Source organism: Microcaecilia unicolor, chromosome 2 (genome assembly GCF_901765095.1).
Source record: "Microcaecilia unicolor chromosome 2, aMicUni1.1, whole genome shotgun sequence".
Lineage (NCBI taxonomy): Eukaryota > Metazoa > Chordata > Amphibia > Gymnophiona > Siphonopidae > Microcaecilia > Microcaecilia unicolor.
Window position 1 is genome coordinate 644990591 of NC_044032.1, and position 12977 is coordinate 645003567.

At 47.8% G+C, this 12977-nt stretch overlaps 1 protein-coding gene across 1 annotated transcript in view; it reads left to right on the forward strand.

Annotated features, from left to right (window-relative positions):
• LOC115462710 (WD repeat-containing protein 49-like) overlaps nucleotides 1-12977 on the forward strand; it is a 169344-nt gene that overhangs the window by 107433 nt on the left and 48934 nt on the right. Inside the window, exons 14-16 of the mRNA XM_030192712.1 lie at nucleotides 183-265; nucleotides 396-450; nucleotides 3789-3834. Coding sequence (XP_030048572.1) covers nucleotides 183-265; nucleotides 396-450; nucleotides 3789-3834 — 184 coding nt within the window. The remainder of the gene's footprint in view (nucleotides 1-182; nucleotides 266-395; nucleotides 451-3788; nucleotides 3835-12977) is intronic.

Sequence of the window (12977 nt, forward strand, 5' to 3'; positions counted from 1 at the left end):
TCTGCAATAGCCCTTAGAGCTGAACTGAGACCCCATCTCATTTCACATAGGCCACCTTACCTGGAGTTTGGACTGGTGTCCTCGAGATGAAAGACTCTGTAATGTTTAGGCAGAGAGGTCCTGTGGATGTGATGACAGACTTTCTCTGCCTTCTGATGTTGTCTCTCTGTCTCCCTCTGTAGGCTAGTGACTGGGGGCAGGGACGGAAGCGTGAAGAGATGGAATTATTCTCCTCTCATCCATCACGTGCAGACTCTTAAACCAGGTACTGGAGAGAGGGGTTGCAGGGAGGGGGAAAATACAGAAGCATCTCTATTCTCTCCTGTTTGATATTTTGTTGTCACAACTACAAAAGGGTTGAAGACCGATACTAACCTGTATCTTTTTTTCTCCAGGCAGCTCAGAAGATGAAGTTAGCGCCTGCACCTATGCCGAAATTTATAATAACCAGTAAGAATGCTCCTGTTAACTGAGGGTGATCCCTTCTATATGCGAATGAAGCAAAATCTAGTAAAGAAGGAATTATAATTCCGACTTTCCACAAAATGCTGTCATTAAGGAGGATGAAGTAGAACTTTGTATTGAGTTGCAATTCACGTGGGAACTTTATCATAGAATATCTGTAGCACCGTTAGTGTGCACAGAGCTGAATCACAGGCGTGTGATTAGGGCAGTTCTATAACCCAGGCACTTACATGGAGAAATTCTGTATATGTTGATGAACTTTAGGCGCATGGGTGTGGTTTGGGGAGGGCAAGGGGGGCATTGCCCCCCCCCCAACGCTGTTTGATCAAGTGCTTCACTCTCCCTCCCCTGCCTGACGCGTTCTAGTATGTATCTCTCTCCTCCTCCGTTCTGCTTTGCCCCTTCTTGTCCCCCCCCCTCCATGCATTCGCTCCCTCCTCTCTAGCCTGTCCTAGTCCTGCGGCTACTTCCCAGTGCAGCTACGGTGAGCGGGAGCTAAAAGCAGCTGGTTCAGAAACATGTGCTATGGCACTGTTCGCTGGGCTCTGCTGGACTGTCCTACTTGATGCACTTCCTCTGCTGTGGGGGTGGTTCTGGCATAACCCGGCTGAAAGTGCTACAGCACGAGGCTCTGCACCCCCCAGTTTCTAGTTCTTTCTCACAGCGGCTGCACTAGGAAGGAGTCATGGGACAAGAACAGGCTTGAGGGAATGAAGCGGATCTGGGGGAGGAGCAAGAATGGACAAAGCTGGATGAGGAAGGAGGAAAGAGAGAGATAGAGAAAGGGAGATGCTGGTACATGTGGGGCAAGGGAGGGAAAAGAAAGATGGCAGACAGTTTTGGGTTGGGAGGGGGATATGCTGGACACTGGGGAAAAGGGAATAGGGAGACAAAGGGCAGGTTTGAGAGGAGAAGGTGGACTGCAGTGGGGGAGGAGGCAAAAAGGGACAGTGTTGGATGGGGAAGGAAGAGAGCAAGAGAGAGAGAATGGGAGATGCAAGAACAGTTGGGGAAGGGGAGGGAGAAGAAAAATGGCAGACCGTGTCGGGTTGGGAGAGGGGATATGTTGGACACTGGAGAGAAAAGAATAGGGAAACCAGGACCAGCAAGATATGGGCTTAGTGTGCCCAATTGTAGGGGCACTGAAAGCTTGCCTCACTGGATTGCCCCTTCACAGCTGCCACCATGTTCCTCTCCCCACTCTGGTATCTGGGACACAAGCAACTAACACTCATTCCTTCCCCCATCCCACCCTTCAAATGGGATAGCAGTGGCATAAAGAAAATGACAACATGGGCCTCAGGACTCATGCACCTCCTGAGTGGTCTGCTGATACCACCCCCTCTGACTTCAGAAGTTGCATCAGAGGGGGCGGGACCAAAATAAGTTGAGCGTGTATTGGAGCGCACAGGCCTCGTGCTACAATTTTTGATTTCTATCACAGACTGTGGAGAGGAGGGCATGTGAACGGAGACATCGGTGAAGGACACTGGAGAAGAGGCAGGTGGAAGGAGAGATCAGGGGAAGACACTAGAGAGGAGGCAGGTGAAAGAAGAGATCAGGGAAAGATGCTGAAGAAGAGGCGGGTGAAAGGAGAGATTGGGGGAAGATGCCGGAGAGGAGGCGAGTGGAAGGAGAGATCGGGGGAAGACACTGGTCAGGAGGTGGGTGGAAGGAGACATCGGGAAAAGACGCTGGAGAGGAGGCGGGTGGAGAGAATGCAGGTGGAAGGAGACATCAGGAAAATATCCTGGAGAGGAGGCGGGTGAAAGGAGAAATTGGGGGAAGATGCTGGAGAGGAGGCAGGTGGAAGGAGAGATCGGGGAAAGACGCTGGAGAGGAGGCGGGTAAAAGGACAGATCAGGGGAAGAAGCTGGAGAGCAGTTGGGTAGAGGGAGAGATTGGGGAAAGACATTGGAGAGGAGGTGGGTGGAAGGAGAGATCGAGGAAGACGCTGGAGAGGAGGTGGGTGGAAGGAAAGATCAGGGAAAGACACTGGAGAGGAGGTGAGTGGAAGGAGAGATCGGTGGAAGATGCTAGAGAGGAGGCAGGTGAAAGGAGAGAATGGGGAAGATGCTGGAGAGGAGGCAGGTGGAAGGAGACATTGGTGGAAGGCACTAGAGAGGAGGAGGGTGGAAGGAGAGATTGAGGAAGACGCTGGAGAGGAGGTGGGTGGAAGGAGAGATCGAGGAAGACGCTGGAGAGGAGGTGGGTGTAAAGGAAAGATCAGGGAAAGACACTGGAGAGGAGGTGAGTGGAAGGAGAGATTGGTGGAAGATGCTGGAGAGGAGGCAGGTGGAAGGAGACATTGGTGGAAGGCACTAGAGAGGAGGAGGGTGGAAGGAGAGATTGAGGAAGACGCTGGAGAGGAGGTGGGTGGAAGGAGAGATCGAGGAAGACGCTGGAGAGGAGGTGGGTGTAAAGGAAAGATCAGGGAAAGATACTGGAGAGGAGGTGAGTGGAAGGAGAGATTGGTGGAAGATGCTAGAGAGGAGGCAGGTGAAAAGAGAGAATGGGGGAAGACACTAGAGAGGAGGTGGGTGGAAGGAGACATCGGAGAAAGAAGCTGGAGAGGAGGTGGGTAGAAGGAGAGATTGGGGAAAGACAATGGAGAGGAGGCCATGTGAAAAGAGAAATCAGGAGAAGACGCTGGACAGTCACAAGGAGCTGTAGTGGGAATCAAGCCCATTTCCCCCAGGATCAAAGTCTGCTGCGCTAACCACAAGGCTATTCCTCCACTATCAACATTGTATGTAGAATCTCAAAGATTAATGAGTTTCCTGAATACCAAAGAGTAGCAAGATTCTGTGCTTGTGGGTAAGGGAAGGGGAATGGGGCTTGATATACTGCCTTTCTGTGGTTTTTGCAACTACATTCAAAGTGGTTTACTTAGTATATACAGGTACTTATTTGAACCTGGCACAGGAGCTACAGTGGGAATTGAACCCAGTTCCCCAGAATCAAAGTCCACTGCACTAACCACTAGGCTACTCCTCTACTCCAGATAGATGTGACCTACAGTGAGTCCTGACAAATATGGAATAAGGAACCCCCCCCCCCCCTCCCCTCCTTGTGGTTTTTTATTTGTTTGGGGGGTTTTTTGGCATGAGATGAGAGAGGTTAGCCATTGTCTTCTCCTGAAGGAAGAAGCTGCCATGGGATTTGAACCCATACCTTCCAGGTCCCAGCCCCCCCCCCCTCCACTAACCATTGGGTTACTCCTCCACTCCTTTCAGCTGCTACTCACTTGATAATTTGTCAGTACTCAGCTAATATTCTCTTGGTAACCTGCTGGTGATCTGTGTCTCTTTCTCTCTTGACAGCTATGTCATTTCTGTTGGCTGGAAAAATAAGATCAATATTTTCCCGGTGAGTACAACTGCAGCTTTAAAATGACATTTTTTTTTTGCCATATTCTTAGAAATATTCCAAGAACTTCACTAATCCTCTTAGGTGGGAAAACACTGAATGTATCTTTCTGTACAGGCTGGTTCTCACCAAAGTGAGAAGTCACTTTACAAAAGTATGCTTTGTGTGGGGTAAATGAGCAAACTGTTCAAATACATTCAAATGCCAACATTTAGGATTTTTTTTTTGTTGCACGAATCACACCTTTGTGAACTGACTTTGCAAAACTGCTGTTGCCCCCAGAATTCTACCCTAGAAAAACGGCAGAGGGCGCTGTGAGAGCGAGCAATGACCCATCAAGTCCCTCCCCCCCATCTTGGCCTCTTTTTCAAATGTCAGCACTACCCCCTTCCCCAAACCAGTGTTGCCAGATGGGAGGTTTTCTCGCCCAATTGGGCGGGTTTCCACGACTGGTTGCGGGCAATTTTTGACGGCTGCGGGAAATTGGGCGGCTTTTTTGTGGCCGCGTTGCGGGTTTGGGTGCTTTTCCGGCGGGGCTTATATTGGTCCAGTTTGGTCCAATAAAAGCCCCGTGGAGGCGGGGTTAATGATGTCGGAGGCAGGGTTAATGACATCAGAGGCAAGGTCAGAGGTGGGGTTAATGACAGAGGCAGGGTCGGAAGCGGGGTTAATGACGTCAGAGGCGGGGTTAATGACGTCAGGGATGGGGTTTGACTTTGTGCGGTTTTGGGCTGGTTTTGGGAGGGGAAAACTTTTTCAATCTGGCAACCTTGCCCCAAACCCTCCCTTAATCTTAAAAATAAATCTCTGTGCTTGGCAGCTATCTCCACCCTTCCGTAAAGTGCAGGAATGATCTCCAGTTCTTCCTGTCCCACTGGCACCAACGCTGACCCCAGGCTTTCCATCACCTCTCGTCTAAGAGGCAAAGGGGAGATTGGGATCAGCCTGCACTATTTTGAGTTTTTGACTTCAGTGGGAACTGGGGATTGTTCTTGCCCCTTAAAGCCTTATGGCTGTCATCATAAGGCAGAGGAGTTCCTGGAGGAAGAGGCGGGGGTAACTTCCGTCAAGTAATTCTTAGGAATTGTGAAAAGGAATGGAGGATAAAGCAAAGAATATGATGTGTCAGTGTAACCTGTGTCCTGTGTGTGTCTGGGGGACGGAGGGGGGTTGTAACTCCTCCATGGGAATTAGTTACAGTGAAGTAATATGCTGGGTCCTGGTGGTTGGGGGAGGAATGGCTCCAAGGCCTTCATTGCCTGCCAAAATATTCTCCTCAAGAGTGTAGTCTAAAGTATATTTTCTTAAATCACCTTTATTCTTGAACTCCCCACCCCCCCCACAATAACTCTACAGAAATCTAAAATAGTAAGAGGTAAAAAAAACCTAAATAGTCCAAATTCCAAAACATAAATAATACAGAAGAAAAAATTGAAAAGCAGAAGTTATGTCATTAGTCACTCTAGGGATCTTTTACAAAGGCATGTCCCTGTGTTCCCTGCATGCGCAGTATCTTCCACCAGCCTCTAGGTAGCCAGTACCTACCACAGGCGCCGACTCTATGGGTGCTGTGGGTGCTTGAGCACCCTCAATATTTCACCCACCAGAAGTTTGTTCCCTCTCTCCCTCCCTTCGAGTTCCAGGCCCCCTCCCTCCAAATTTTAAAAGTCATCTATTTTACCTCCTTGGGGTTAGGGCGGCAGCAGCGGTAAAAAGCATGCAGGCTCGGCTCAGTGCTTAGTTCAGTTTTCCCTTCTCTCTCTCTCAGCTCTGGTCCCGCCCTAATTTCCTGTTTCTGCAAGGGTGGGGCCAGAGCTGAGAGAGAGAGAAGGGAAAACTGAACTAAGCACCAAGCCGAGCCTGCATGCTTTTTACCACTGCTGCCGCCCTAACCCCAACGAGGTAAGATAGATGACTTTTAAAATTTGGAGGGAGGGGGCCTGGAACTCGAAGGGAGGGAGGGAGGAAGGGAGGGATGACAACCCTGGAACTGGGAGGGAGGGAGGGGAGGGGACCCTGGAACTCAGAGGGAGGGAGGACCCTGGAACTCAGAGGGAGGGAGGGGGGAGGGGGGACAGGGGAGGGGGAGAGGGGAGAGGGAGGGGGAGGGGGTCGAGGGGGAGGGGGTCAAGGGGGGAGAGGGAGGGGGATGAGGGGGAGGAAGAATGCACCATCTGTAAAAAAAAAAAAAATTCAGCACCCCCAATCATTTTGAAAAGTTGGCTCCTATGGTACCTACTATCATTCTCCGATCATCTCTTTTAAGACACCAGCTCCATGTTCTTCCTACATTCTGAATGACACCCAGTCTCCTCTTTGACTGAAAGACACTGACATAGTACTGAACAAGTGTAAATAAGGTGCAAAATAATAAGGATTTAGTTGTTCTGAAGCAGAGATTCTCTTTATTTAGGAAGCTGGCTACCAAAAGAAATATAGAAGACATAGCAGAGTATGGCATTGTAATTCTCTCTGACTAAAAACAGAGCCAAGCACATTTTTATAGCATTCAGTCCACATCAGTTCAGATGCTCTACAATGCATGCCGTTTTGACCATGCTACCCACCTGCTTAAGCTTGAACATTGGCTCTCAGTTTCTACTTCATTCACACTAGTTTACAAATCATTCCCGCCTTCTGCCCCTGCCTACCTTCATAAACTCCTTATCCCCTACACTCCCCGCCGTTTCCTCCATTGTGCTGACCACAACCTTCTCCAGCTGCCGTCACCTTGGGAACTCCTTCTCACTTCTTCACGCTCCACCGTTTTTTGCTATGTCGGCCCAAAACGAGCTTCCACTTCACATTAGGAACCTACCTCCTCTCTCTCCTTCTCTGCTCACATTCAGCAGATTGCCAAAACCTGTCGTTTCTTTCTCTATAACATCAGCAAAATCCGTCCCTTCCTCTCTGAGCACTCTACCAGAACCCTTATCCACACTCTTATCATCTCTCGCCTAGATTATTGCAACCTGCTTCTCACCGGCCTCCCACTTAGCCATCTCTCCCCTCTTCAATCAGTCCAAAACTCTGCTGCGTGACTCATTTTCCGCCAGAATCCCTATGCTCACATTAGCCCTTTCCTCAAGTCACTTCACTGGCTCCCTATCCATTTCCGCATTCAATTCAACCTTCCCTTACTGACCTATAAGTGCATTCAGTCTACCGTTCCCCAGTACCTCTCTACTCTTGCCTCTCCCTATGCCCCCCCTCGAGTACTCCGTTCTGTGGATAAATCTCTCTTGTCTGTCCCCTTCTCCTCTACTGCTAATTCTAGACTCCGTTCCTTTTATCTTGCTGTACCTCACGCCTGGAATAGACTTCCCGAGCCTGTACGTCTAGCCCCGTCTTTGGCCGTTTTCAAATCCAGACTAAAAGCCCACCTCTTTAACATTGCTTTTGACTCCTAACCACTACTCACTTGCCCTGTACCCGTTTATCCCCACCTCTTTAATTCCCTTACCTCTTAGTTGTTCTGTCTGTCTGCCTGTCCTATTTAGATTGTGAGCTCTTTGAGCAGCGACTGTCTTTTCATGTATGGTGTACAGCGCTGCGTATGCCTTGTGGCGCTATAGAAGTGATAAGTAGTAGTAGTACCCGCTCTTTCTGCATTAAAGAAATGATTTAAATCCCACCTATTTACTCAAGTGTTTGCTTCAGATTTTCACTAGGTTGTTGTAGAATTTTTTTTCTTTCTTCTTTCTCATTTTATTGTATTGTAAACCACTTTGAAGCCTAGAACAAGCCATGTGGTGGTATATCAAGCAGAAATAAATAAGTAAAAACCTCTCTTGGTTTCTGTTAATTACAGCACACAACTTGTCTAAGTAATTTCCCTTCATCCTGCGGCATAGGAGCCAACTTTTCAAATTGATTGGGTGATAAACCCAACAGAAATTATCCCTCCTTTGTCACAGTCAAGAAGTTTGCTCAATATTGGGGGGGTGGGGGGTGGGGTCTCTTTTAATTCATGTGGCAAGGGGAAGGGAGTCAGCCATTCAGGGAATTCAAATGAATTCCATCTTTCACGTTCATCACCACAACCTACATATATCATATCCCCCATAAGCATTCTTGGCTTCACTAATAAGAAGGAAATCTTTTCTCCTTATTTTCTGTTCATTTTATATCTCACAAGGTAACCCTTACTGAAAGAAGGGACAGGGGAGATATGATACAGACATTAAAATACTTGAAAGTATTAATATAGGAACAAATCTCTTCCAAAGAAGAGGAAATTTATTTATTTATTTATCACATTTATACCCCACAATTTTCCCACATGTTTGCAGGTTCAATGTGGCTTACAATAAACCGAAAAGGCTATCGCCAATCCGGTAGTTATACAAATACAATAGATTGTAGTAGTCAGCAAGGATAGAAATAATAGGGTGTAAAGGGAAAGTGGGTAACATAAAGTAACATAGTAGATGACGGCAGAAAAAGACCTGCATGGTCCATCCAGTCTGCCCAACAAGATAACTCATATTTGCTGCTTTTTGTGTATACCCTACTTTGATTTGTACCTGTGCTCTTCAGGGCACAGACCGTATAAGTCTGCCCAGCACTATCCCCGCCTCCCAACCACCTGCCCCTCCTCCCAACCACCGGCTCTGGCACAGACCATATAAGTCTGCCCAGCACTATCCTCACCTCCCAACCACCAGCCCTGCCTCCGAACCCCGGCTCTGGCACAGACCGTACAAGTCTGTCCAGCACTATCCCCGCCTCCCAACCACCAGTCCCGCTTCCCACCACCGGCTCTGGCACAGACCGTATAAGTCTGCCCCGCACTATCCTCACCTCCCAACCATCAGCCCTGCCTCCCAACCACCGGCTCTGGTACAGACCGTACAAGTCTGTCCAGCACTATCCCCGCCTCCCAAACACCAGTCCCGCTGCCCACAACCGGCTCTGGCACAGACCGTACAAGTCTGTCCAGCACTATCCCTGCCTCCCAACCACCAGCCCCGCCTCCCAATCCTGACTAAGCTCCTGAGGATCCATTCCTTCGGCACAGGATTCCTTTATGCTTATCCCATAAAGGTAAAGGAGTCCAAAATGGTCCATTTATATGCTGTTTTGCAGGACTTTAGGTTTTATATTGGATCATGGGGGTAGGCCTTCCGGAACAGGTTGGTCTTGAGTAATTTCCTAAAGTTGAGATGGTTTTGAGTAGTTTTGACAGCTTTTGGCAACGCTTTTCATAATTGGTAAATGGTAAAACTAGAGGACATGAACTGAGGTTGCAAGGTAGTAGACTTAGGAGTAATGTCAGAAAATTCTTTTTTCACGGAGAGGGTGGCCAATGCCTTATACAGTGGTGGAAATAAGTATTTGATCCCTTGCTGATTTTGTAAGTTTGCCCACTGACAAAGACATGAGCAGCCCATAATTGAAGGGTAGGTTATTGGTAACAGTGAGAGATAGCACATCACAAATTAAATCCGGAAAATCACATTGTGGAAAGTATATGAATTTATTTGCATTCTGCAGAGGGAAATAAGTATTTAATCCCTCTGGCAAACAAGACCTAATACTTGGTGGCAAAACCCTTGTTGGCAAGCACAGCGGTCAGACGTCTTCTGTAGTTGATGATGAGGTTTGCACACATGTCAGGAGGAATTTTGGTCCACTCCTCTTTGCAGATCATCTCTAAATCATTAAGAGTTCTGGGCTGTCGCTTGGCAACTCGCAGCTTCAGCTCCCTCCATAAGTTTTCAATGGGATTAAGGTCTGGTGACTGGCTAGGCCACTCCATGACCCTAATGTGCTTCTTCCTGAGCCACTCCTTTGTTGCCTTGGCTGTATGTTTGGGTCATTGTCGTGCTGGAAGACCCAGCCACGACCCATTTTTAAGGCCCTGGCGGAGGGAAGGAGGTTGTCACTCAGAATTGTACGATACATGGCCCCATCCATTCTCCCATTGATGCGGTGAAGTAGTCCTGTGCCCTTAGCAGAGAAACACCCCCAAAACATAACATTTCCACCTCCATGCTTGACAGTGGGGACGGTGTTCTTTGGGTCATAGGCAGCATTTCTCTTCCTCCAAACACGGCGAGTTGAGTTCATGCCAAAGAGCTCAATTTTTGTCTCATCTGACCACAGCACCTTCTCCCAATCACTCTCGGCATCATCCAGGTGTTCACTGGCAAACTTCAGACGGGCCGTCACATGTGCCTTCCGGAGCAGGGGGACCTTGCGGGCACTGCAGGATTGCAATCCGTTATGTCGTAATGTGTTACCAATGGTTTTCGTGGTGACAGTGGTCCCAGCTGCCTTGAGATCATTGACAAGTTCCCCCCTTGTAGTTGTAGGCTGATTTCTAACCTTCCTCATGATCAAGGATACCCCACGAGGTGAGATTTTGCGTGGAGCCCCAGATCTTTGTCGATTGACAGTCATTTTGTACTTCTTCCATTTTCTTACTATGGCACCAACAGTTGTCTCCTTCTCGCCCAGCATCTTACTGATGGTTTTGTAGCCCATTCCAGCCTTGTGCAGGTGTATGATCTTGTCCCTGACATCCTTAGACAGCTCCTTGCTCTTGGCCATTTTGTAGAGGTTAGAGTCTGACTGATTCACTGAGTCTGTGGACAGGTGTCTTTCATACAGGTGACCATTGCCGACAGCTGTCTGTCATGCAGGTAACGAGTTGATTTGGAGCATCTACCTGGTCTGTAGGGGCCAGATCTCTTACTGGTTGGTGGGGGATCAAATACTTATTTCCCTCTGCAGAATGCAAATAAATTCATATACTTTCCACAATGTGATTTTCCGGATTTAATTTGTGATGTGCTATCTCTCACTGTTACCAATAACCTACCCTTCAATTATGGGCTGCTCATGTCTTTGTCAGTGGGCAAACTTACAAAATCAGCAAGGGATCAAATACTTATTTCCACCACTGTATGCCCACCCGAGGGAGGTGGTAGAGACAAGAACAGTGACAGAATTGAAAAAGGCATGAGTGGCAACGCCGGTACTTGGGAAACAAAACCGGTGCTGGGCAGACTTCTACGGTCTACGCCCTGATCGTGACTGAATAGATAGGGATGGGCTGGAGAGTAAAGTTTAAGGGGCTTTGACGTTAGCTTCAGAACTTAGTACAAGAACAGTACTGGGCAGACTTCTACGGTCTGTGCCCTGAGAAAGGCAAGGACAAATCAAACTCGGGTATACATATACATACCATGTAAAATGAGTTTATCTTGTTGGGCAGACTGGATGGACCGTTCAGGTCTTTATCTGTTGTCATTTACTATGTTACTATGAACACAGAGGAACTCTATTTAGAAAATAGATGGTATAAAACAAAAATAAAAAGTTTAGGGTAGGCTGGAAAGGGCTTCAATGGCAACTACAGTAACTGGCACTAACGGCAGTACCGGACTTTTACAGTCTGGGTCCCGCAAATGGCAAGACGTATTCGGATAGGATGGAGTGGGTTTTGACGGCAATTCCAGTTGGTGGAACATAGGGACAGTCGGGCGGACCTCTATGGTCTGTGTCCCAGAAACACCAATGAAAGACTCGTGATAAAGTATATAATATCACACTCATTGTTGATGTAATCATGAATTGATAATGAGCATGACTGTTGGGCAGACTGGATGGACCGTTCAGGTCTTTATCTGCCATTACCTACTGTGTTACTGATGGACCCTAGAGTCCAAATTCACAATTTCCTTCTTTTGACCCTAATATTCTGCAAGAGATACCACTACACTCACAACATGAGTTGGGCATGGAGCTATGGGTGAGTGTCCAAGATCTCCTTTGCCAGCTTTCCAGCTTCTCCCTTGTCTAATGGTCCCCTGTAGTGTGCAGGAAGCCACGGAAAGAAGGAAACACAGAGGTGTTCTTATGGATGGGGGGGGGGGGGGGAGGCAAGCAGGGCAATTTCCTGGGGCCCCAGGGACCCTCATTGGCAAAATTGAATCATGTCATTGAGGCACAGCTTCAGGGCACCTGTCACCGGCTGGATCTACTATTTAAGTTACTGTCCTAGACCCCACTGTGTCTAATCCCAACCCTACTGGAGGCGTCTTTTCATTCTGTTGGTTATTACTGTGACACTGGGGGTTGGAGGAAACTGGAGGTGATTGGATATATGGTGGGAAGCAGAGACAGATGACGGCTAAGAATGAGTGGGAGATTAAGACATGGTGTACTGGATGACATGAGAGATGAAGGACTGAGGACTAATATTGGACAGTTTTACTTAATTAGATCCTGTGAAATCCTGTTCACACAGTCAGAGCATAAATTTTACTTGTCCTTTAGGCAGGGATTTTTTTTTAGGGGGTACTTGGGGGTACTGAGTACCGGCACCTTTTCCATTGTCTGCTAAAATTGACCCATGGAACCCAAGTTTTAATTAAGAACCTGAGTTCTTACACACAAATTCTGCCTCGTCATAGATTCTGTTACTGGTTGCAGGGGACCTGGCTATTGTGGGGTGGGTCCCTCAGTGATCACCCCACCCCTGAAGGGTGGCCTGGCATTTGAGTACTGGCACTTTTTTTGCTAGAAAAAAACATACTGCCTTTAGGCATCTATATGAAGAGTAACATAGTAACATAGTAGATGACGGCAGAAAAAGACCTGCACGGTCCATCCAGTCTGCCCAACAAGACAAACTCATATGTGTATACCTTACCTTGATTTGTACCTGCCTTATTCAGGGTACCAGATCCTTCCTGTTGTCCTCCCAAGTGACACAGTTGCAGAGATAACCATACTTCTAGCCCAGGCTGGGAATTGAACTCAAGACTCCTGTCTGATGGAGCAGCTCATAGACCCTTGGACTGTCAGACGGTTCACGCATTTGTTATCTCTAAGGCTTAGATCTACTGTATTAACCAAAGAATTTAGGCCTTGTGCTATAACAATTGGAAGTGTCCCCACTTTCACCAGCCACTGCAAACCATTTCTAATAACCCAACCAGTGCACATCACCCTACCGTACCACTGCATCACATAGCTAAAGCCCTGCTTGGATTAGGAAATCTAGACTGCCCAACTTGACATTTCGTTCTTTAGATTGTAAGCTCCTTTGAGCAGGGACTGTCCTTCTTTGTTTATTTTGTACAGCGCTGCGTAACCCTTGTAGCGCTCTAGAAATGTTAAGTAGTAGTAGT